The 26,034-nt window shown below is 40.9% G+C and overlaps 1 protein-coding gene across 1 annotated transcript; it reads left to right on the top strand.

Moving 5' to 3' along the window:
- The first annotated feature begins 1,414 nt into the window (after window positions 1-1,414).
- Window positions 1,415-26,034, top strand: LOC118804576 (calpain-1 catalytic subunit-like). The gene is made up of 22 exons (XM_036565076.1): window positions 1,415-1,454; window positions 1,576-1,603; window positions 2,662-2,908; window positions 4,129-4,198; window positions 6,775-6,893; window positions 8,161-8,294; window positions 12,889-13,057; window positions 13,213-13,293; window positions 13,459-13,544; window positions 13,636-13,710; window positions 13,791-13,951; window positions 15,551-15,720; window positions 16,290-16,301; window positions 18,642-18,853; window positions 20,596-20,635; window positions 22,998-23,063; window positions 23,143-23,203; window positions 23,307-23,371; window positions 25,270-25,338; window positions 25,446-25,524; window positions 25,703-25,816; window positions 25,937-26,034. The coding sequence occupies exons 1-22, from the start codon at window positions 1,415-1,417 to the stop codon at window positions 26,032-26,034; spliced, it is 2,196 nt and encodes a 731-aa protein (XP_036420969.1).

The raw sequence follows: 26,034 nt of genomic DNA, 5'->3' as shown, positions 1-26,034 counted from the left end.
ATGGCAGCACACGTTGCTCCAAAATGTGTATGTACTCCTCAGTATTAATTGTGCTTATTGTTATCCAATAATACCCCCCCCTCCCATACCATGACAGATGCTGGATTATGAACTTTACGCTGGCAACAATCTGGATGATCCTTTTTCTCTATGGCCTGGAAAACACCATGTCCATTATTTCCAAATACAATTTGAAAGGTTAGACCACATGACATGTTTCCACTTTGTGTCAGTCAATTTCAGATGAGCTTTAGCCCAGAGAAGTTGGCAGAGTTTCTGGATGCTGTTTAGATATGGCTACCATTTTGCATAACAGAGCAAGCTGTATATCGTATATTTACATTGATGTTAAGTTGATGAGGTAAAATATTAAATATATATTCTTTGTGTTGTTTTTAATTAAATACTTGTAAAAGACAGTTTACAAATCACTGCTTTCTGTTTTTATTTGCATTTTTCCTGCTGTTCCAACTTTTTTTTTTTTGGAAATTGGGTTCATAATTAAGATAATAATTAAGATCTCTGTAATCATTCATAACCTTCTGCCCTTACCAGCGCATTAAAAGCTGACTGAAATGAAAGAGAAAACATCTCTGGAGTAGAGAATTCCCTGGAATAGCAGATGCTGCAGGCTGATATGGCCTAGTGCAACATTCTGAAGAACTCTGGCTTCAACATTCTGAAGAACTTTGGCTTCTTATTTGCCTAGACAGATGAGATACATGCTGTACACGTGGAATACAGTATCAAATCTGATTACCTATCTGAATGCATCTGAATGGCGAATGTTGGCACCAGGGGCCGAAAACAAGTACTGTCCTTAAGAGCCTCACTGGAGTGAGTCCAGTGACCATTCTACTGCACATAGTCTACTGAAGCTTTGATTGGGCCTTGAATTTTTGTCTGAATCAGACATACCCTGAACACAGTCCGCCGAAATTCTGCCTGGACCCAGGCCCATCTACAGAACCAAGTCTTGAATATGGACCAGACCCGAGAGCAAAGTCTAACAGGTTTTGCTAGGCTGTCGTTATGGTTTCCCAGGTTGTTTCTAATGTGTTTTAGGCTATTGCCATGGTATCCCAGATGGTTGCTAAAGTATTGCTAGGCTGTTGCTATGGTTTCCCAGGTGGTTATTAAGATGCTGCTAGGCTGTTGCTATTGTATCCCTGGTGGTTGCTAAGGTGTTGCTAGGCTGTTGCTATTATATCCCAAATGGTAGCCAGCAATTGAACCAATTTTATTCTCAACTGAAAGAAACCACTTAGCAAAATCGTCTGGCCCAATTCCTACTTTACTGTTGGCTAGTGCTTGAATGAAAGCCTCTGGGCCAATTCTGGCTGGATGGCTGTGGTCCTGCAGCCACTCGTAGATTTAATTGCTATGTAACGATAATTCCAGCATAACCATAGCGATGGAGGAAAGAAAGTGCCTGAACACCACAGGAAAGAAAGGTAAGTTAAACATAAGTGGCTTGCAGCTTCCACATTTTCCTTTATTTAAAGGTCAGTTTTAACTACCTTCTGTTTAATTTATCGGACGTCTTTTAATGTCCCAGTTATACTTCTGAATCAGGCTGCACGGCCACACCTGTCCAGCCAGAGTCAGGCCAGAGGCTTGGGCCAGATGATTTTGCTAGCTGGGGTGTTTTATGCTTATTAAAAAAAAATCAATTATTTGCCTTAATTTACCTACTAGTTTGTTTTCATGATATTTAAAGGCTATTTTTTCACTGAGCAAAAGATACTTATACGCCATAATTCTTTCAATCTTTGAAGCAATCATGGTAATTTTTTTTTCTAATCAATACATTTAGTTCTGGTCAATAATTCATTTTTCAGATGAGGCAAACTAATTTATGCTTATCGAGCACAACTTGAATTATCAAATCTACCAAACGGTACAAAGAATTACAGCCATTACAGAAGAAATTTTAGTTTTAATGCAGAAGTCACCTTTATTATTAAATACAGCTGTTTTGCAATTTATATTAGTCAAAACTAAACTAAAGGAATGGAGGAAAAAACTTGGAAAATTGCTTGCCTAGTATTTTATACCGGCTAGCATAAAAAGCTACTGTTGCAAACCATTAACCACTGAACAAAACTCAATTTGTGCTAAATTGCGGTTTCTATTAATTGTTAGCTATGTTCGCCCTTTTTTGGTAGTGAAGAGCTTGTATTGTGTTAGAGCAAGGACAACAGAGAGAAACTCCAGAATGAAGCCACAACACCAAACGCCAGTACAATTTGCCTGACTTAAAGGCTAAATCACAAGAAAAAGGAAAGCTCATAAACAGGATTCACTTCCGGTGGTAGTTAATTTTGCTTCATGCGAATTTCAGAAGCGTGAGCCAATAGAAAATACGACAGCAAGCACTGGGATCCTCATTTTGAAATAAGCTAAATGGGGGAAAGTTCTTTTATACTTTGGTAAAGGTGATGGATGGAAAACCTGCTTTTAATGCACCAGTTAAGCAGGGCACTTGACTTCTTGTTGCTTTCTCTAAGGCCTGCTTCTCAGTCATGAATATTCAACAATGACAGAGCGAATAAACTCCACCTCAAAAAGGCCTGGAATAGGGAGGAGAGACCCAAAGGTACTTAACTCACTTCTTAAAGTCTGAGTCTTCACCCTGCGTGCTTGTATTTACCACACAAGAAGAGAACAATGCTCTGGAGTGGTGTCCACTTTGGCCAAGAATCAAGCCCAGACTGCGGGCTTGGGCAACAGCACCAACACCGTCAAGTACCGGAACCAAGACTTTGAGGCACTGAGGAGCAAGTGTCTGAGCAGGGGGGAGCAGTTCTGTGACCCCATTTTCCCAGCTGCCCCCGAGTCCCTGGGCTACAAGGAGCTCGGACCAAACTCTCCCAAGACCAGAGGAGTGCAATGGAAAAGACCCTCAGTAAGTGTAGCTAAAGTCAGGCTAACCTAAAATGACTCTATAGAGGTAACTTCTGTTGTTACCTGAAATTCTGTCACTGTTAATCAATATATGAGATCATTGCTGACAGAAAAAAGAAACATATGAAAATAGTAACTTTACAGGAGAAAAACATACTGTTGATGTAAGTCAATGTAACAGGCAAACCCATTTACCTACACTATGTGTCCAAAAGTTTGCAGACACCTGCTCGTCCATCATTTCTTCAGGAATGAAGGATATTAACTGGGGCTTGTACCTCCTTTGCTGCAGTAACAGCCTCTACTCTTCTGGGAAGGCTTTACACTAGATGTTGAAACACTGCAGTGAGGATTTGATTGCATTCAGCCACAAGAGCATTAGTGCACTGCAAAAAATGGTATCTTGTCAAGTGAAATGATATTAAGTCTTAATAAAATATATCATATATTACCCGTTTTGAGATGGTTGTGCACTTATTATAAGATTATCTACCTTATTTCCTGACATATTTTACTTGTTTTAGGTCATTTTATTAAGTAAAATTATCTCACTATACTGGCACATAATTTTGCTAATTTTAAGCACATTTTCTAAAACAAGCACAATTGTTGCCAATATAGTGAGATAATTTTACTGAATAAAATTACTTAAAACAAGTAAAAAATGTCTAGAAATAAGTTAAATAATCTTAAATTAAGCTTAAGCTTAAATATTAGTTTTTTGCCTAGATTTAAGACAATTTTACTTGACAAGATACCGTTTTTTGCAGTGTGAGGTCAGGTACTGATGTTGGATGATCAGTTCTGGATCACTCCAAATCATCCCAAAGATACTGAATGGAGCTCCATCACTTCGGAGAACATAGTTTTGCTGCTTAACAGCCCAGAGCTGGGTGGCTTTATACCTCTTGGTGACCTGAGGCTCATGTGCAGCTGCTCCAGAGCATCCTATTCTATTTCCAATGCTATGCAAGCTGTGTGCACAGTTGAAAGACTGTGTTAGCAGTGAGTGCACCTTAAAGTATCTGTATTCACTTCTTAGAAGGGTGTCTGGATAGTTATGTATGAAAATGGTTGTAATTCCTAAACTGTTCATCCCATTTGGGATGTAATTACTCTCAAATTAAAGCTGAAAGTGCATTTTTTACAGCCTCCACTCAAGGCAACCGTAAGACAACATGAATGTGTGTCTGAGTTGAAGCCGTTTACTGTGTTGTGCAGGAGCTGTGCTCAGACCCCAAGTTCATCATCAGCGGAGCCACGAGGACCGACATCTGCCAAGGGGCTCTGGGTAAGTGGACACATGCAGAGTGACTAATGTGTAAGCAGTGGTGGACAGTAACGAAGTAAATGTAATTGGTTGCTGTACTTAAGTAGTTTTTTTGTGTATCTGTACTGAAGTATTTCCATTTTGGGCGACTTTTTACTTTCACTCCACTACATTTCAAAGTCAAATATCTCGCTTTTTACTCCACTACATTCTGAGAAACCTGTCGTTCCTTTTGGTTTATGTGTGTATAAAAACGTAACATGTCAAAACAAAAGAAGCGCAAAGCAAGAACACCAATCAGGGCACAGCGGTCACTTTGTTTTGAGCTTGTTTTGACCTGTTGGACATACCGACCCAATGCAACCATACGGTTCTACGACAGCTTTTTAGGGCCACTGTTCATAAAAATAAAAAAATAGACTTCGAGAATAAAGTAGTAATATTTAGAGAAAAAAGTCTTAATATTTGGAGAATGAAGTCGTAACATTTGAATGAATCGATATGAAAGTAGAACTCCACCTCCTCACCGCCCTCATTTAACACGAGGAGGTGCTGCCTTCACTTCACAAAGCCTTTGGATACAATACCGTGACCTTTCCTGGTATTAATGCCACTTTAGTGTCGTAATTCTACGACTTTTTTCTCGAAATATTACGACTTTATTCTCAAAGTCTACTATTTTTATTTTTATTTAACAGTGGCCCTAAAACACCGTTGTACAGTTCAACATCAGTGCAGCAGCGTAAAATTTTGGGAGAGTCTATTCAACATAAATGATGAACTAACCTAACTTTGTGTAAACAGACCACAATATAGAAATATGTACACATATGCAGTTGTGACTGATGTGTCTTTTTCCTGAATTTATACAAACACTATTTCATTTATAGTAAATTTGTTTTGGCTAGTTTATGTTTATGAACAGAGACCTACAGATGCAGTTTAGTAAAGGAAAACTCATTTGTGAATCTGTGATTAATAATAATAATTTAATAATAATTATTTTATTTATATAGCACTTTTCATGCCGGTGGCAGCTCAAAGTGCTTTACAAACAGGTGATAAAACATAGTTATAGAAAAGATCATTAGTACTTAATTAGAATCAGAAGAAAATGAAGAAGATTAAATTACAAGATAAAAACCACGAGACATTCAGTTTTAGTTAAATGCTAATTTAAAGAGATATGTTTTTAGGTGCTTCTTAAAAGTGAGCACTGAGCTTGACTGTCTAATAAAAGGTGGAATTGAGTTCCACAGTTTAGAAGCAGAATAACTGAAAGAGTCTCTCCATGTTTTCTGTATTTTACAGAGGGTATCTGTAGAAGGCCACTATCTGCAGATCTTAGATTATGTGCCGGAACATAAACAGACAGACACTCTGTGATGTAAGCAGGTGCTTTAAGGTTGTTTTGAGCTTTAAAGACTAGTAGCAGAACCTTGAAATCTATCCTGAATGATACAGGCAGCCAGTGCAGTTCTTTCAAAATGGGACTGATCTGATCTCTCTTTTGTTTTTGTTAGGATGCTGCTGCGTTTTGTAAGGAATGTATAGTTTTCTTAGGAAGTCCAGCAAGAAGATCATTACAGTAGTCAAGTCTGCTTGTAACAAATGCATGAACAAGTTTCTCTGCGTCGCTCTGAGATAGAAAAGGCCAAACTTTAGCGAAATTTCTTAAATGATAAAAAGCTAATTTAGTGACTGTGTTTACCTGTGGGGTAAAACAGAGCTCAGAGTCTAAGATCACACCCAGGTTTTGTACTTCAGGTTTGGTAGATGAAGCTAAAGAACCAAGTTTCTCAAAAATCATTTTTCTCTGAGTTTCTGTACCAAAGATCAATATTTCAGTTTTTTCATGATTTAATTGTAGAAAATTTTGCGACATCCACTGAGAAATATCTGACACACAGCTGATTAGTTTGTCTACAGAGTCTTGATCGTCAGAAGGAATAGTTATGTATAACTGGGTGTCGTCAGCATAGCTATGAAAATAATGCGTCAAATGTTTTCAGTGGTGACAGGTCTGGACTGCAGGCAGGTCAGTTTAGCACACGGACTCTTTTAATACAGAGCCATGCTGTTGTAATACGTGCAGAATGTGGTTTGACATTGTCTTGCTGAAATAATCAAGGCCTTCCCTGAAAAAGACGTCGTCTGGATGGCAGCATATGTTGCCAAAACATGTATATATCATTCAGCATTAATGGTGCCTTCACAGATGTGCACGTCACCCATACCATGTGCACTAATGCCCCCTATACCATCATGAATACTGGCTTTTGAACTGTGCACGGATAACAAGCTGAGTGGTCTTTAGCCCGGAGGACACAATGTCCATGATTTCCAAAAAGAATTTCAAATGTTGATTCGTCAGACTACAGGACACTTTTCCACTTCACCTCAGTTCATTTTAAATGAGCTCAGGCCCAGAGAAGGTGGCAGCATTTCTGGATCCTGTTTATATTTGGTTTCTTCTTTGCATTTAATTAGCATTTGTGGATGCAGCGCTGAACTGTTTTCACAGACAGAAAGTTTATCATGTGCAGAGTTTTGCTTGCAAGGACGGCGGTGAGGATCATGTACATTCATCCCTGCAGGTGACTGCTGGCTGATGGCTGCCATCGCCTCTCTGACTCTGGACCAAAAGATTCTAGCACGAGTGATTCATCCTGAGCAGAGCTTCGCGAAGGACTACGCTGGAATCTTTCACTTTCAGGTCAGACTCTCCTGACTAACTTTTCATCTGAGGACTTGCAGGATAAAAATGAAACCAAAAACCAGCATGGACCACCATGGCTGGTCAGCGTTTGATGTGTTTTAGATGCTGGTATTCTGGTCACCCAGCATGATCATGATGGGTGACCAGCTAAACCAGCACCAGACCAGCAGTAGACCAGCATAAAAACCTTAGATCTATGCATAGTCTAAGCTGTTTATTTAGCAGAAAATCTCTGTAATGACAAAATTAGCAAGAATTACAGGCTTCATTTGTATCAACACTGCATTGCAATGTACACCGATCAGGCATAACATTATGACCACCTCCTTGTTTCTACACTCATTGTCCATTTTATCAGCTCCACTTACTATATAGGTGCACTTTGTAGTTCTACAGTTACAGACTGTAGTCCATCTGTTTCTCTGATACTTTGTTAGCCCCCTTTTACCCTGTTCTTCAGTGGTCAGGACCCCCATGGACCCTCACAGAGCAGGTACCATTTGGGTGGTGGATCATTCTCAGCACTGCTGTAACACTGACGTGGCGGTGGTGTGATAGTGTGTGTTACGCTGGTCTGAGTGGATCAGACACAGCTATTTAAGAGGTTAAATGAAAACACAAACTACAACTTACAGCTCTCTGTTTACCGGTCGGTCTACATCCTGACCCTCACCTGTGGTCATGAGCTTTGAGTAATGATCGAAAGATTCAAGTCATGGATACAAGCGTAGAAAGAGACCTTTCTTCTCAGGGTGGTGGCCTACACTCTACTGACAGGGTGAGGAGCTCAGTCATCCGGGAGGAGCTCAGAGTAGAGCCACTACTCCTCCACACTGAGAGGAGCCAGTGGAGGTGGATCAGGTGCCCTGGACGCCTCCCAATGGGGGTTTACCAGGCACAGCCTACTGGGACGAGACCCCGGGGTTGTCCTAGGACTTGCTGGAGGGATTATATCTCTAAGTTGGCCTGGGAGCGGCTCGGGGTCCCCTGGAATGAGCTGGAGGATGTTGTGGGGAACAGAGTCTTCTGAGATTCTCTGCTCTCCCAACTGCTACTGTGACCCTATCTGGATTAAGCAGTTAAAGATGATGATGATGATAATAAGCAATTACAGTCTTGAAAGTAGGGGGCGCTAAAGCACCCTCAGGGACAACGCTTGCTGCATGCATTTTGAGTACTGCACATCACGTTTATTCACTGTTATGACATAGAATCTTTTCCATAGTCATACTGCTGATGTGTTATTGCATCTTCCTCTCCACAGCTGTGGCAGTATGGACAGTGGGTGGACGTTGTCATTGATGACAAACTGCCCACCAGAGACGGGAGACTGTTGTTCGTTCACTCAGCTGACAGAAATGAGTTCTGGAGCGCGCTGCTGGAGAAGGCCTACGCTAAGTGAGTGTGTGTGGGATATCTTTACCATAATATCAGAGCTTTTCCTCATCATTGAGGGCAATCTAGCCTGAAAAAAAAGGGCGGGGCACTGTGAAAACTGCCTTCTATTAGGGATGAGTCAGAATTCTGGGACTTTCACATAGTCATGAGAGTGTTATGCAAATTAGCTAACATCATATGTTCCCATAACATGAGATGTCCGAGCTCTGTAATCCACCAGAAGGCAGTGTAGAACCTGCGCCTTACACTGTGGTCAGAGTTTCTCACGTTTAGTCCAAAGAAGGAAGCATAGAAAGACAGTACAAACACAGTTATAGCACATAGCCTAGCAGAAATGAACAAGACGCTCATGTCCATGTTACGCTCTACTATGTTAGAGTCACTATTAACAACATTTCAATGTGTTTATTGAGTTTATCAACTAACTAACATTTTACAGTCTCACTGTTTTCCTGCTAAAAGGTGTGAGGTGACATACAGGGAGATTCACTTGAAAGAGGCCCTGAATATTCTGTAATAACTCTTACTAGGACAAAGCAACCTGAACAAAACAACGTGCAACATTATCCTTAGTATGTGGAGCTTCAAACAAGCTGAGATGCCCCTGCGTCGGAGCGATGAGGTAGGCGCCGTCACAACGTTTAACCTCCGTTTGCAACTTGCGCGTGCATACCCCCGTATCCCTTCATGTGTCTGGCAGAAAACAGAGATCACTTTCAGCATCGCATGTAATGCAATTAATTACACGTACGTCAACGTGTATTTTTTTAGTTCAGATTGCTCCTAACGGGAGTTACAGCAGAATATTCGGGGCCTCTTTCGAGTGAATCTCCCTGTACAATGTGAGTAGGCTAGTAACGTTAGCTGGGGTGAAAAGAGACGATTAGCATTTGTCTGTTTATCTTAACCTGTTTTCACTTTAGCCATAAAATGTTATTCTCACTTGTATTAGATCTCTCAGTTGAACTAGGCATTTTCGGTTAATAACTTTGATGGACTATCTTTTAATGGAGATGTGTAAGATGTACAAAACCAGGAATGAACTGGAGAACATCAACATCTATTCCCTCGTTTCACATGACGTCACTCTGTATAGTCGCCACCATTTTGAGGACCGAATCAGGGAGTGACTGCGCTGCTCGACGCCTTCAATTCGCTGTGCTTTGTGAACGATTGACCTGAAAGACGTGACAGAAGCTGAGAGACGAGAGACACACAGACCTTTAATTCAGTGTTTTCACTCCAGGTTTGGAGCCGCTGCACTGTATAGTTGAGTGTTTCTCTCTGCTGTTCACCTCGCTCAGCTCAAGAAGGGATTAATTAGCTAATAATATCAGGTATTTTAACCAGGAAACCACAGTTATGCAGTGCAGGGGTTTCAGGACTGGAGCTGAACTCTGAACTAACTGCACTAGCAAACTTACAGAATCACGTCTGTCGAAACACGACGTCGTTTTCAGACCCACGACATTCAGTCTGATATTTAACGTTAATGTTTCTCCAATCAAACGTCATTTAAATCTCCAGAAACAGAGAGTAAAGTTATACTGGCTGTCTGCAGCTCCGTTAGGGGGCGACTGTTCATCTCTCGGCTGTTAACATTAGCTAAAGTTATCTAAAGGCCAGCATTGATCACATCTGTGTTAATTAGCTGATGTCGTTACCCTCCAGTGATCACAGAGTGTTTCTCCTCTTTACGCAGCTTACATTATAAGGTTCCACCATTTTGTAATGGTGTCTGAAAACATTGTGCAGAAGATCCAGCGCAGTCAAACAATCCCACAATGCACTTTAATGAGTAGTGCACGAATGAGTTATGTACCCTAGAGGATTGGGCAGGTGTCGCAACCCAAATGTTAAGAAGAGCCATTTTGTCCTTGCAACATTTTATGTCCATTTCACCATCTTGGCTGTAAATATGTCTCAGTATGTGCTGATGTACTAGCATAGGCTAAAAATATAAACGAAAATGCAGACTTACTTTGTTCTGCTTTAAGCTTTAGCTCAGCTATAGCCACTTCTCTTGCATCTCTGGCAGGAAACCTTTCCATAAAAGTACAATAGTGTCTCTCAACATTCGACTTTTTACAAGGCCAAAGTCAGCTTGTCATTCACCAGCTCCAACTTCCCATCCCACGTTAAATGTCGCCTGAGGTACCAGAAAGTTACTCCAGCACTATTTAAGGTGGAACATGAAAATTCCAACAAGAAACTGACGTCTGCTTCGCGACTTTTTAGTGTTTGACAGTTTCTTGTTGCAGATTAAACGTATCAAGAAACCAGCTGGAGTGATTATAAATACAAATAAGTCTATTCGTCTCTAAATTATCGATGTTCATCTTCTTTCTTTGCCTTGTCGTTAGCTACTAGTCGGCAAAATTTGTCTGCATTGCTATGGTGACCAGCAGTCTGCACATCAACCTTCACTGATAGAGTGCTTTTTTAAAACATCGCACAAATTTATTTAAAAATATGAACCTACATCATGTAGAAAATGAAGAACATTTAAATCCTTTATTTCGTGTTTGGGTTCAGTGGTGCTCCAAAAGAGTTTTGATGCGTCTCACAGCAACGCCGCTTGCACTGCCGCTGCTCTTGCACATGCGCAAACTGGGACATCCGAAAGAAATCAGAGTAAGAGTTTACATGCACTGAGAAATCAGATTACTGATCTAAAATCCAGCTCTCTTTATCGGATTTCTTAATCAGATTTCTAGATCAGAGTATGGTGTTTTACATGACCATTTGAATAATCGGATAACTGCAGAAATCTGATTATGATCGGATTATTGAGTGCATGGAAACACACTCATAGACATGTAGGATAGCATGCCAACCCGAAAAGTAACTACAAGGGCCAAATTACACAAGTAATAACAACAGAACAATACAGCAGTTTTGTTACAGTTCAACTATGATTTTAAACTGCTGTAAAATGCTTACAAATACACGGTACAGATCAGCCAGTGCCAGTAAAAGTGCTGTTCTTTATGCAAGGCTGACAGTGTTGGACATGCGTGGTGCAAATCGGGGCAGGGGATTCAGATCAGGTAGCGACAAGCAGTAGTAGAGTACCTTAGGAGTAACTGGAGTTATTTTATAATAGTGTTGAAGTTTAAAAGTAGACTTAGCTTCATGCGATGTCATTACAGTGCACAGGAGTGTCAGTTTCCTGTTAGCACGGATGTAGCAATGTTCATATTTCAGTTACTTAATGACTTTGTAATTCAGAGGATCCAATGACATTCAGTGAAAAAAACTGGGATAAAACTTATCGTTTTTTTTTTTTGTGTACCACAGAGCGTGATGGTAATGATTCTCTGAAACTCCATTCATTTTTGCCATAAAGCAAACGGCAGAATGACTGCAGAGAGATCAGAGTCATTTTTTATTGATGGAAATGAAACTTGACACTGTGGTGTGAGGGTGTCGTAAAATGTATACCCTGCCAGTTTACATGTGGAAATACTAGTGTCTTGCTGTAGTATGCATGACGTAAATCAATAAATGAACCAAATCTGTCAGTAAACAGGGGCCATATTACAGAAAATTCTTAAGTCTGAGATCTTATCTGCTTTGTTGTCATGGCAACTTCAGTTAAGACTGAATTTAGGACAGAAGCCATTACAGAACAACAGTTCTTAAGTCTGTAACCGTATCTCATTTCCAGATAAGAAAACAGTGTTACAGAAACATCCTAAGTTGCCAAAATATCCTAAATATTTTCTTAACTCTAAGATAAACTCCAGAGCGTCTTAACTTCTGTTTTAACTGTCTGTTTCTATTGTTTTATGCAGTGAGAGGCAGCACAGTTCACTATAACTAGCATAATGACACTACATTTATCTAAACTGAATATGGTGCTTTGACCTGAGTTTTTTTAACAGCATTTAAAAGCCTCCACTGTCCCTCTTATTACCTTCTTATTACCTGTTAATGTTGATAAAAACTCGTCAGATACAATATTACAGTGATGGTGGTGAATAATGAGGAGACAGAGCTGAACGTGAGTCTGTTTATTAGGAGGAATAACGTTAGCGCGCTTGGCTAAAGCATTTGGGAAGTGAAACCGAAACTGAGAGCGGTGATGCTCTGATGAACAGCACAAAGCGCAGAAACAATATTCTTAACTCTCAGTTTATCGCACTTTAGGTTTATTTGGCCTTTTTTTACATCGGTAACAGTAGCTAACATTAGCTGCTTAATTACGTGTTTACGTTTCAGCTGTGCGCGAATGGTTGGTTGCTAGGTAACAGACATGGCAGTTGATTGTCGACTTCAATCGAGTAAGTTAAGATTTCCTAGCTTGAGATAAGATAAGATGCTGTAAGATAAGTTTCTTAAATTACGGTCAGATTTGCTTCTGTAATACGAATTTGAGAAAAAATCTTATCTTGAGTTGTCAGATCTTAAGTTAAGACAAAAAGATAGGAAGTTTCTGTAACACGGCCCCAAGTTTTTACCATCAACACGGCAACTCGGTTAACTGTAACCAAGCACAGGCCACGTTGCAATATTAAATACTTCTATTCATGAAGGTCTGCTGGGGCTTTGACGCCGTATGACTGAGATTGTGTTTCTGATTGTTCCTCAGGGTGAACGGCAGCTATGAGGCTCTTTCTGGAGGCTGGGCTTCTGAAGGTTTCGAAGACTTTACTGGAGGCGTTGCAGAAAGCTACGAGCTCAGCAAAGCTCCTTCGAACCTGTTTAATATCATAAAGCAGGCCCTGAGCCGGGGTTCTCTGCTGTGCACAACTATATATGTAAGGATGCTTTAAATGTATAACTGTATAAGTGGGTTTTGTCAGTTCCTAACAAGGCTAAAGAAAGCCTGACATGCATTAAGAGAAAACACATGAATGTTCTCACTTCTTGAATATGAATAAGTAATGCTTCAGTGTGTTGCTTTTCTGAACAGGGCAGTAGAAATGAAATGGAGGCTGTGACCAAAGAGAAGCTGGTCAAGACACATGTCTACTCCGTCACAGGAGCAGTGGAGGTCAGACGCAACTCATGCTGTGAAAATGCACCTTTCACGCTCAAATCTTTGTATATCTGCTGATTTACAGTCACACTTCATGTACAGACAGAATCTGTTGTAAACATACATTCATACAGTATATGCAGGTTTATAAACAGTTTGGCTTTCATCACTCTGTTGTAGGTTAATGTTGGTGGAAGTAAGGTGCAACTGGTGCGCCTCAGGAACCCCTGGGGACAAACGGAATGGAACGGCGCTTGGAGTGATAAGTAAGTGTACTGGCCAACCATGAATGTGATCTGTAAAATAAACTTTGAATAATGAAATAATTGGGTAAAATCCTCTTATTATCCTCCTCAGTTCCAAGGAGTGGGACCAGGTCCTGCCTCAGGAGAAGGCCAAACTCAATTACTCTGCAGAGGATGGAGAGTTCTGGTGAGTTTGTTCAACGAGCAACTCATTCTGCCTATGATTTTTATTCTCTTTGCTTTTGTGTTTATGTATCCCTCTTTCAGGATGGCGTATTCAGACTTTAAGGTGCGGTACTCAAAGTTGGAGATCTGCAACCTGACACCAGATGCTTCGAATAGCAATCGTGTCAGCAAGTGGGCCCTTCAGCAGTTTGAAGGCAGCTGGAAAGTTGGCTCGACTGCCGGTGGCTGCATTAATAACACAGGTACATTTATATGAAACTAAAAAATCAGTACCCTCTAGGGTTAAACGGAAGAGAGTCCCCTATGGGAGATGAGGAGATTTCCAAAAAAATCTCACCTGGGTCAACTCATTGTCAGGTTCAGTAGGTGTGCTTGAGCAGGGAAATCCAAGACAGAAATCCAGGGCAAATCTATAATTGTAATCCAGTAAAGAAGCAAACAGGTAACACAGCTCAGTTAGGCCAGAAGCAAAGCTTTGTAAAGCAAAAATGCACAGAAAAGCTATTAATGGAAACATAGGTTAACAAGACACAGGTAAGGAGAAGCACGGCTCCCAAAGAGAAGACCTCAGCAGAGGTCAGAGCACCTACTGCCTCTGCAGAGGCCAGTAGGACATCTGGAGATGAGGCCAGGTCAACAACAGGGTCAGAAGCTGGATCAGTAACTAAGGTGGATGCTAAGGTGTTGCTAGGGCATTGCTATGGTATTCCAGGTGGTTGTTATTGCTAGGCTGTTGCTATGGTATTGCAGGTGGTTGCTGTTGCTAGGGCTTTGCTATGGTATCTGAGGTGGCTGCTAAGGTGTTGCTGGGGCAATGCTTTGGTATCCCAGGTGGTTGCTAAGGTGTTGCTGGGGCAATGCTTTGGTATCCCAGGTGGTTGCTAAGGTTTTGCTAGGGCATTGCCATGGTATCTCAGGTGGTTGTTGTTGCTAGGCTGTTGCTATGAAATCCCAGGTGGTTGCTGTTGCTAGGCTGTTGCTATGGTATCCCTGGTGGTTGCTAGGGCTTTGCTAGGGCACTGCTTTGGTATCCCAGGTAGTTGCTAAGGTGTTGCTCGGGCATTGCTTTGGTATCCCAGGTAGCTGCTAAGGTGTTGCTAGGGCATTGCTATGGTATCCCACGTGGTTGCTAAGGTGTTGCTAGGCTGTTGCTATGAAATCCCAGGTGGTTGCTGTTGCTAGGCTGTTGCTACGGTATTCCCAAGTGGTTGCTAAGGTGTTGCTAGGGCTTTGCTATGGTATCCCAGGTAGCTGCTAAGGTTTTGCTACGGCATTGCTATGGTAACCCATGTGGTTGCTAAGGTGTTGCTAGGGCATTGCTTTGGTATCCCAGGTAGTTGCTTAGGTTTTGCTAGGGCATTGCTACGGTATCCCAGGTGGTTGCTAAGGTATTGCTAGGCTGTTGCTATGGTATCCAAGGTGGTTGCTAAGGTATTGCTAGGCCATGCTATCATGTCATAGGTGGTTGCTAATATGTGTGCATATATGTGCTAATATGTATGTGAGTCAGTATGTAATGTGAATGAGGGACAGTTTGTGTGACGTCTGATGGATCCTTTGAAAGAGTCTCTCAAGGATTTACTTGGTCAGGGAAGGTTTCCATCCTCTCTACACTGGAAGAGCAGTAGCAGGAGGAGAAAGAAAATAAAGTCAATCAGAAAAGCGAGATCCAAACACTTTGTCGTTCTACAGTTACAGACTGTAGTCCATCTGTTTCTCAGCATACTTTGATACCCTGTTCTTCAATGGTCAGGACCCCCACAGGACCACCACAGAGCAGGGATTATCATTACCTACTGATAGCTATAGGTGTGATACCCTTCGTCATGTCTCTCTGTCAGACACGTTCTGGATAAACCCGCAGTATAAGATCACCCTGCTGGAGGAGGATGACGATCCTGTGGATAATGAAAAAGCCTGCAGCTTCCTGGTGGCTCTGATGCAGAAGGACCGCCGACGCTACCGCAAGCAGGGCCAGGAATTATATGCCATTGGCTTCAGTATCTACAAGGTAAGGAGTCAGTGTGTGTTTAGAGAAGGCTGACTTGGTCAGTCTTACCAATACCAATTAGATTTTTCAAGCTACCGTAGTCGTGACAGACTTTCAGAGAGCGAACTAGCTAGCTAGCCTGGACGTCTGAGTGCATAAGCAAATGAATGCATTGCTAGTGTGACCTAGCCAACAAATGCTAACATTATTTGAATGACTTATTGCCACAGTTTCATTCTTTAGCAAATGCTAACAGTGTTTAAATGGCTGGATTAATTCCTACCTGCAATACCCACTAAGACTGACTGCTGCAGTTACCGTAGCCACTCCTGATGTAACATAACATTACCTCCGTAAACTGATATCTCACACAGATTTGGTCGGAGTTCTGCCAGAAAACAGAAAATTACAACATGAAATGCCCATCAGATTTTCTAACCACTACTTAAAATATTGTTTAGGGATCTTTTTTAATTTTGCTTTGATTCATTAAGTCACATATCTTTAGGATCACTGAGATATTTTTAATATTTGCAATCGAGTTTACAACTTTTTGCAATTTCAGCTTTTTGTCTTTCTGTCTTTTTCAGGTTCCTGTGGAGGTAAACATGTTCTGTCTGTGCTGCATTCAGATTAAATATGGTGGGAATTAAAAGTAAGTTTTAGCTTCAGAAGTTGGGAGGTCACTATGACTAGATATACACTGTGCACCAGCTGAACGCAAGTTATGTTGAGAGTAGTTTCAAACGAATTTCGGTTGCACCACAGACGCTCACATTTTAACTAGTAGTGCGTACTACTATATATGAAAGTGGCTCAGGTCGTATTTGAAAAGATCAGATTTGTGTCCACACAGCTCTGAAAATATCAGATCTGAGTCACATTAGGGCAAAAAATCGTATTTGTGCCACTTCAATCCGCTAATGTAGCCTTTCATATGTGGCCTTAATGTGACACTCAGATCGGAATTCATGTGCTTTTTCTTCCACTGCGTTCAGCGCATTCAGCGTTACCATGGCAGCAGCGCTGAACAGAAGTTAAAGCCTGTAAACGGTGGAAAAGCAGCTCATCTCACCTTTTTCTCCTTCGTCTCGCTCTAATAATGAAGCTCAGAGCTGATCAGAGTTAATGATCTTCTCAGCGAAGCTCGTTCTGCTCGTTAGTTTGTGCTGATGATGAACCTGATTCATTCACGTGACGTTACTGAGTAGGATGAGCTCATGAGGGTCATTTCAGGACGCTGGTTCATCACATTAATGACAGATTTGAGTCACTTACCTAAACGAGTGTGGACCATCGTGTCAGAGAGATCGGATTTGAGCAAAAAATTGGATTTGAGCAATGAGACTTGTATTTTGAAGGTTGCCTAATAGGCAGAGTTTGGGGGTCCAGCAGGAGATGTACAGTCTAGATTATTTAACAATAATCAATGCAAATCAGGCATTTTTCAGGCTGTTAAAATGTTATGCCCAAATTTACACACAGTTCTACCAGACGTGAGTTTGATCGTACAAATGCACCAAAGATATAACTGACAACTGTCAATGAAATTTGCATACTCTCATTTAACGATTAAATTTGACCATACACACGTTGATAAATAAGACCATTGAGTGTAAATCACTGTACACTACAGGGGAAAGAGACAAAGACATCACAGACATTCACAGCAACCCTGACACCAGTGTATTTTGTTGGTTCGTATTTAAGATAGCCATCCCATACAATTACAATGACATACACTATATGGACAAAAGTATTGAGACACACCTCTTAAACATAGAGTTTCATTCGGTCTCATTGCCACAGGTTTATGAAATCAAGCACCCAGCCATGCAGTCTGCTTGTACACAGATTTGTAAAAGAATGGGTCATTCGAAAAAGCTCACTGAATTTCTTCCCTCCTAGTTTTTCCACGATAAACCGTGAGTGGTATTATTGACGAGCAGAAGCGTTTAGGAACCACAGCAACTCAAAGTTACAGGACGGGTCATGAGTGCTGAGACGCATGGTACATAAAAGTCTGGCTCAGTAACTGCAGAGTTCAAACCTCCTCTGGCATCAAGTTCAGCACAAAAACTGTGTGCCAAGAGCTTCATGGCCTGGGTTTCCATGGCTGAGCAACTGCATGCAAGCCTTACATCATCAAGCACAAAGCCAAACGTTAGATGGAGTGGTGTAAAGCACCGCCACTGGACTCTGAAGCAGTGGAAACGTGTTCTGTGGAGTGACCAATCAAGCTACTCTATCGGTCAGTCTGATGGACGAGTCTGGGTTTGGCGAGTGCCAGCAGAACGTTACCTGTCTGACTGCACTGTGCCAGCTGTAAAGTTTGGTGGAGGAGGGATGATGATATTGGGTTGTTTTTCAGGGGTTGGTCTAGAACCCTCAGTTCCAGTGGAGGGAATCTTAATGCTTCAGCACCAAGACATTCTGGACAATTGTACGCTTCCAGCTTTGTGTGAACAGTCTGGGGAAGAACCTTTTCTGTTCCAGCATGACTGAGCCCCAGTGCACAAAGCAGCTCCATAAAGGTCTGACTGGGTGAGTTTGGTGTGGAAGAACTTGACTGGCCCTCACAGAGTCCTGACCTCAACCCCATCACACACCTTTGGGATGAACTAGAACGGAGACTGTGATCCAGACCCTCTCATCCAACATCAGTGTCTGACCTCACCAATACTCTTCTGGATGAACGGACAAAAATTCCCACAGACACTCTCCAAAATCCTGTAGAAAGCTTCCCAGAAGAGTGGAAGCTGTTAGAGCTGCAAAGGGGGACCAACTCCATATTAATGTCTATGGATTTAGAATGGGATTTATAAAAGCTCCTGTAGGTGTAATGTGTAGGTGTCTCAAAACTTTTGTCCATATAGTGCATGTTACAGCTAGGCACATTCCCACAGCTTTCCTCAACCCTGGTTTGTGTTCACATGTCATAGTTACGCGGTTCTCCAAGTGTGCGTCTGCAAAAGGATTTTTTCCTGCGCCACTCTTCCTGTGCACGTTCTGAGGCCTTTGCCCACTACCGGGAGGTGAGTGCACGACTCCGGCTGCCTCCAGGAGATTATCTGATCGTTCCCTCCACCTTCAAACCCAGCAAGGAGGCCGACTTTGTTCTGAGAGTCTTCACTGAGAAACAGTCCAAGACACAGTGAGTGACTTTTATTTATATATTTAGACATACTCTCACCTTCACAGTTCAGCATCTTTTGCGGGCCGACATGCTTATTTCCAGTTGTTCTCAACAACGTGTTTAGAATGTTTGCTGATCTGCACTTGTCTTTTACACGGAGCACTCCGAGTGCCCTGAGTTGGACACTCGAACCGGTCAAGTAGTCTACATCACACACTTTTTTTCTGCACTGACCAATCAGATCAAAGCTAAGGTGGGTCTTCAGTGACAGCTGTAAGCTAATGTAGGATGGATACTTGATTGCAGTCCTTCTTGGATCAAAAACATGACAAACAAAAAGCAGCTCACTTTTAGTTTAGCCTGTTTTTGCTAGTTAATAGAAGTAGTAGTTAAGCTTTCTGCTTGTAGGCGTTGAAATATTTTGCTGGCACAGCTAATTGACAATTACAATGCTGTTGTTGCTTAGCAACAGTAAGACAGGCTGCCAGAGGCAGTGTTCAAAAAATCACAATCCACCCATAAAGTGGAATTCCACCAAATTTTACACATTTCTGAATCATTCAGTCCGTGAGATGTAATCAGAGTCATTCAGAGCAGTTTGGTGTGAAGTGGTTGATTGTAGAGACTCTTTACAGTGGTGGTGATAGGAACCAGGGGTCGCCATGACTACAACACAAATATAGCCATTTTATTTACTATCCAAAACTACCAGTGAACCCACACATCTTATGAGTTTTTATATGTTATGCTGAAGATGATAAAATAGTCATGAATCTGAAAAAATAAGTTTTCTTCGGTGACTATTTTGACTCACAACACCCTGCAGTTGTATTGTGTGCCCTTCCACCATGAATGGATTGAAATACATGGATTTAAATACATTTTAAGCCAAAACTTTATCACAAAACTATCATAAAGCAATGTATCAGACATCAGGCAGCATATATCTAACTATCTAAAAAAATTCTGTGAAGGAGCTCTCAGAGGGGTTAAACTCTTCAGACGTTTGGTTCCTATCACCAATTTGGAGCAATTCTGACTTGGCAAGTTTCTCTAGGTTGGACCATTTCACACCAAACCACTCTGAATGACTATTTACATCCCAACCATTCAATCGTCTAGAATTTTTGAAAAATCAGTGGAGTTCCCCTTTGATTTTTTGTTCCAGTTTTAGCTATGAGCTATGGCAGCCTGTTACCACCACTGAAAAAAAAATATGTAGCCATAAGTCATGATAGTAAGTCATGAGAAAGAGAAAGTTTCCCATAATAATGACATCTCAATAAGTCAATATTTTAACAACTTCCTATCTAATAATAACAAGACACTATTATGACTGATTATCTCATAATAATGACTCATCTCATAAATATGACATATTAAGTCAGAATTATGAGAAACACTCTCCATATAATGAGACACTAAGGCCCAATCCCATTTACCACTTAGCCCTTAGCCCTCTGTTTCCACGTCTAGGGGTAGGGTGTCCCGATTCTTGTTGAGATAGAGGGCAGGGCGAAGTTTTAGGGCTACATGACCCTCCAAACGGAGGTTTTTCAGAGCGACACTCCAGAGTGTTATGAAAATAAAAGAAAAAACCGACACTTTGATCAAACACTGTGATTAGTTATATGAGATCAGCTCCTGCTTGGTTGGAATGAAATCTGCAGCCACATCGGTCCTTTGTGGATAAGACTGATGACCCCTGCACTAATTGAATAAACGTTATAATGCTCCTTTTACTTTCTCATTTATTTTAGAGAGCTGGGCAATGACGTGTCGTTCACCCTGAGTGAAGAGGTAAGAGTTTACATATCAGGGCGCTACATGTTGAAATTGCTTTCTTTTTTTTTAAGGTGTTCAGGCTGCCGTTGCCATGTAGTCTCTCATCAGGATTTCATGTAGTTCGTGTATAATGTGAAAACGGACAGCAACGCATTGTAAAAAGATGAGTTGCAGAGTTATTGTACTTGTACTTTGACGTATCCATGCTGTCAGCTCAAATCCAAAGCCATACAGTCCGACTCTAAATATCTATAATGACAGCTAATGTTTAAATCGCCTTGCTAAAGTGAAGCAGTATTGAATAATAGGTTAGCAAACTCAATTAATATTGCTTTAAACTATGGCACTATTTGGACAGGATTAGCTTCACACGGTGTGGTGGGGTAATGTCATTTATTCAGGTGTTAATATGGTCGAAAGTGTAAACGGAATCTGGTCATAGTTTATCAACCTACGATCTGGACACGAAACACATGTTAATGCAAGGTGCATACAGGCTATATGTGTCCTTGCACAGGTAGTAAAAAATGTATGAAATGTAAACCCAGTATGCCAAAACTGGCTGGCTGTCGGATCTGACCCAGTCTGTCCCATATGAAACCATATATAAACAGGATCCAGAAATGCTGCCACCTTCTTTGGGCTCATTTAAAATGGACTAAGGGGAAGTGGAAAAGTGTCCTGTGGTCCAACAAATTAACATCTGAAATTCATTTTGGAAATCATGGACACTGTGTCATCTGGGCTAAAGACCACTCAGCTTGTTATCAGTGCACAATTCAAAAGCCAGTATTAATGATGGTATAGGGGGCATTAGTGCACATGGCACGGGTGACTGGCACATCTGTGAAGGTCTCCTCAGTTCCCAAATGCTTACAGAGTGTTGGTAAAAGGTGATGAAACACAGTGGTAAACAGGCCCCCGTCCCAACTTTTTTGGAATGTGTTGTTGGCATTAAATTTAAAAATGGGCATTTATTTTCAGAAAACAGTAAAATTTCTGTTTCAACATTTGATATGTTGTCTTTGTTCTATTTTCAATGAAATAGAAGGTTTAAATGATTTGCACAGCATTGCATTTTGTTTTTATTTACATTTTGCAAGCATCCCAACTTTTTTGGAAATGGGGTTGTAGTTGTTTTGGTTAATTTTATTAAATAAATTTATCTCACTGTACTGGCAGATAATTGTGCTGGTCTCAAGCACATTTCTTAACACGAGCAAAATTATGCCAATATAGTGAGATAGTTTTACCTAAAGAAATTACTTAAAACAAGTAAAAAAATGTCTAGAAATAAGGTAAATAATCTTAATTTAAACTAACAACAATATCAACAGGAGAATTATTAGATTTATCGACTATATTTAAGATCATTTTACTTAACAAGATACCATTTTAGCAGTGCAGCTGGATCTGGCTGTCTGGATCTGCACTGGCCTAGATCTCAGCCATCATTGCCCACACTAAGCCAACACTTACCCTGTTACTAACCAGAACAACCAAAACTGGCCCATCCACAGTCCGATTTACAGCAAATTTGTGCCAGGATGTCATACTTTAGCTACCGGTTTAACCACTTAGGCCACTACTATTAGCAATACTACCACTAATATTACTACTGCAACTAATACTACTACTAATATAATACTAATAATACTAATAATAGTGTAACATGTAACCATATGTTAACAAATACATTTATTTTTTACATTTTAATTCATAACAATAATTAATGCCATGAAAGTTCAATAAATGTTCAGGTAAAATGAACAAACGTTTGCAATTTTCTTAATTATCTGACTCTTTTTTGTGAATTTAGAGCATCACTTTAAGCATTACTGTAATAGTTATAAACTAATACTACATTTTTGTGTTTTTACAAATCTGTAAAAATGTAACAAACAGTTACAGTCAGTTGGGGGCGGTTGTGGACTGGAGGTTAGGTCACTGGTTCAATCCCCTGAGCTGACAGGTCGTGACTGAAGTGCCCTTGAGCAAGACACCCAACCCCCAACTGCTCCCTGGGTGCTGTGGATGGTTCTCACTGCCCCCTAGTGTGTGTGTGCTCACTAGTGTGTATGTGGTGTTTCGCTGCACGGATGGGTTAAATGCGGAGGTGAAATTTCCCAGTTGTGGGACTAATAAGGGTCACTTAACTTTGCACTTACTAAGATTAGCCAAGATAGCACTGCAATACAACAAACCATCAAAGTTTATCAGTGCATCTGTTTGACAGATACCAGATGTGCTTGTGAATATGGCCGAATTCAAAATGCTATTGATTGGAACTTCATTTATGAATGAATATAGCACACCCAGTTGTACTGCCAAGAGAGGATTTTAATGTTTCGTGTTTTTCTTTAATGAAACCTTGCAGAGCGATATCACAGAGCGAGACATTGACCCCTCATTCAAAACCCTGTTTGCCAGTCTTTCTGGAGAGGTAAGGGTTTTATAGTGTGTGTTAATGGTGTGACTCAGCTGTGTGTCTTTGCTGAAGTTAATTCTCTCTCTCTCTCTAGGATAAGGAGATATCAGCTGAGGAGTTAAGGGGCTTTCTGAACACTCACATAGTGCCTCGACGTAAAGCCAGCATACTATTATTATCACTATCAGTCCAGTTTACTTTGTTCCAGTGGTGCTATTAGACAGACAGTGTGTGAGTGTGTAACTCTGTGTTTTTCAGTCGGTGATTTAAAGACAGACGGTTTCAGTTTGGAGGCGTGCAAGAGTATCGTGGAGCTCCTGGACGTATCCTTCCACACGCACTCAACCAACCAGTCATCTCTCACTACGACAACTCTGAATTTAAAGATGCTGTCAGCTTATTTCCTTAAAGGGCAACTCCACCAATTTTGCAAAATTATTCAGTCATTCAGTGGTTTAGACGTAAGCAAAATCATTCAGAGTGGTTTGGTGTGAAATGTGCCTTTCTAGAGAAACTTACAGAGAAACTTAGAGAGACACCTTGGGAGCCATAACATTTTATGTCCATTTTACCATCTTGACTGTAAATATGTCTCAGTATGTGCTGATGTGTTAGTATTGGATAAAAAACATGATATAAATGAAAACGCAGACTCACTTTGCTCAGCTATAGCTACTTTTCTCGCATCTCTGGCAGGAAACTTTACTGCAAAAGTAGAACAGTTTCTTGTAAAATGTCTCTCAACGTTGGACTTTTTACGAGGCTGAAGTCGCTTCTCATTCACCAGCTTCTTGTTTGAATTTTCCTGTTCCACCTTAAATGGTGTCTGAGGCGCCAGAACTGCCGCACTATTTAAGGTGGAACGGGAAACTTCGAGCGAGAAGCTGGCGAATGAGAAATTGACTTCAGCTTCGCATTTTTTTTAGTTTTTGTCAGTTTCTCATTGCAGATTAAATGTATCAGGAAAACAGCTGGAATAATTCTAAAAACAAATAAGTATCCAAATAATCGACGTTCATCTTAAATCTCTGTCTTTGCCTTTTCGTTAGTTACTAGCTAGGCGAGACTGTTGTCTGCACACCAACCTTCAGGGTTAAAGGGTGAATTAGCAGTTCTACATTAACTCCAGCGTTTAAGACCATTTATTGTTACGCTGTGTTGAACGATCAGGAGACCTGTATTTTACTGTAAATGAGGTTTATTTTAATTTTTTTCTACAACTCTAATTCTGCTGTGGAGCCACAACAGGGCAGTAAAAGAGTCGCATGTTGTCGACCCCTGTTCTAACAGATTTGGTCCAAAATCACTTTTTCATGAACTTGCATAGAAAATCAAAGAAAATGTTCCTCCTCCTATAAAGCTACAATTATAGAGACACAAAGTTTTGTCCATACTGTGATGATATTTTCTAATAAGTGTCGGTAAAATTGTGCAAAGTGTGCAACATAGCGCAAAAGCCCTGGTTCTCAACGACGGAAGTATGGAAGAAGAATTTATAATCACTCCAGCTGGTTTAATCTGCAACGAGAAACTGTCAAACACTAAAAAAAACCATGAAGCTGAAGTCAGCTTCTTGTTCGAATTTTCTCGTTCCACCTTAAATGGTGCCTGAGCACCTTTGAACAAGAAGCTGGCGAATGAGGAGCGACTTCAGCTTCGCAAAAAATAGATCATTAAGAGACATTTTACAAGAAACTGTTCTACTTTTGTGTAAAAGTTTCCTGCTGGAGATGCGAGAAAAGCAGCTATAGCTGAGCTAAAGCTTAAAGCAGAGCAAAGTAAGTCTGCGTTTTTGTTTGTATTATATTTTTAGCCTGTACTGGTACATTAGCATATACTGAGATATACATACAGTTTCCCGTGTAGAAGGGTCGAAAAGAGTAGAAAAGCTACGCTGATTGAAATAGGACCACCCTGTAGAAATTAAATAATTCTCCATAGTTTATCAGTTATAGGTCCTGGTCCGCATAGGACAGCATCCGCGTCCGGACTCGGACCGTGGTCCACCTATTAGTGACCTCTGTTTTCACCTATGATAGCCACTTGTCCTCAATACTATAATTTAGCAAACGCTAAGAGGGTTTGTGTAATGTGTTCACCAAATTCCTACATTGACAGGGTTCACCACCATGCAGTCTGAAATGCCCACACAGGGCTGTTTTTAAAAACAGATGGACAGATCTCTGGTTACTAAATAGTCTTGACTTTTGGTGACTATCAGACAGATGGAAGCGAACGTCTGGGCTTGGTGGAGTTCCAGATCCTGTGGAATAAATTAAAGAAGTGGATGGTGAGAGAGTGTTCTTTACTCAGAGTTTTCTCTGCACTGGCACCTTTACCATGTGTGAAGATTTCTTTACATTTGCTTCACTCGGTCTTCCTTCTCTGTCTTTGTAGGAAAGTTTCTGCAAGTTTGATCTGGACAAGTCAGGCACCATGAACTCCTATGAGATACGTCTGGCCTTGGAATCAGCTGGTAAGGCAGCATCTCCCTCAGGTCATCATGCATTTTAGGTGTTTACACCCCATCTGTTCCTGCATTCATTGCATAATAGAAATAGCCTCCTTGGAGCAGGTCTGACTCCTTCCTAATGGTCTACATGGATATGCAGGTCTCTCTATTGCTAGATATCTACACTTTTCGTCTTTTCCAGGTTATGAGCTCAATAACAAGCTGAACCAGCTGCTGGTGGCTCGATACGCTGACAAAGGGGTAATCGACTTCGATAACTTCATCTCTTGTCTGGTCAAACTGGAAACTGTGCTAAGTATGTATCTGCTGTTATTATGTTAGTACATTTGTTTGCCATTTTAGTTCATATATGTGTTTTTCATGTCCTGGTAAAGTGAATTACATTAATGGGTTCAAATGCAATCTTCCTACACAGGAGCCTTCAAGAAACTGGACAAGGATGGGACTGGGTTCGCTAAGCTCAACATCTCTGAGGTGATTTATTTGCTAATGCATTTACACAAGACTGCGTAG

This window comes from Colossoma macropomum, unplaced genomic scaffold, assembly GCF_904425465.1.
Source record: "Colossoma macropomum unplaced genomic scaffold, Colossoma_macropomum, whole genome shotgun sequence".
Classification (NCBI taxonomy): Eukaryota; Metazoa; Chordata; class Actinopteri; order Characiformes; family Serrasalmidae; genus Colossoma; species Colossoma macropomum.
Note: the sequence above shows the minus strand (reverse complement) of the source record. Positions and strands in the feature narration are given on the sequence as shown.

What these genes read in the sequence shown, in the direction of transcription:
- LOC118804576 (XM_036565076.1), top strand. Translation starts at nt 1,415, where the DNA reads ATGGAGGAAAGAAAGTGCCTGAACACCACAGGAAAGAAAG. An exon ending in CCGTCACAGGAGCAGTGGAG is followed by an intron (nt 13,294 to 13,458) that starts GTCAGACGCAAC and finishes ACTCTGTTGTAG; the next exon opens with GTTAATGTTGGTGGAAGTAA. An exon ending in CGTTCACCCTGAGTGAAGAG is followed by an intron (nt 20,636 to 22,997) that starts GTAAGAGTTTAC and finishes GAAACCTTGCAG; the next exon opens with AGCGATATCACAGAGCGAGA.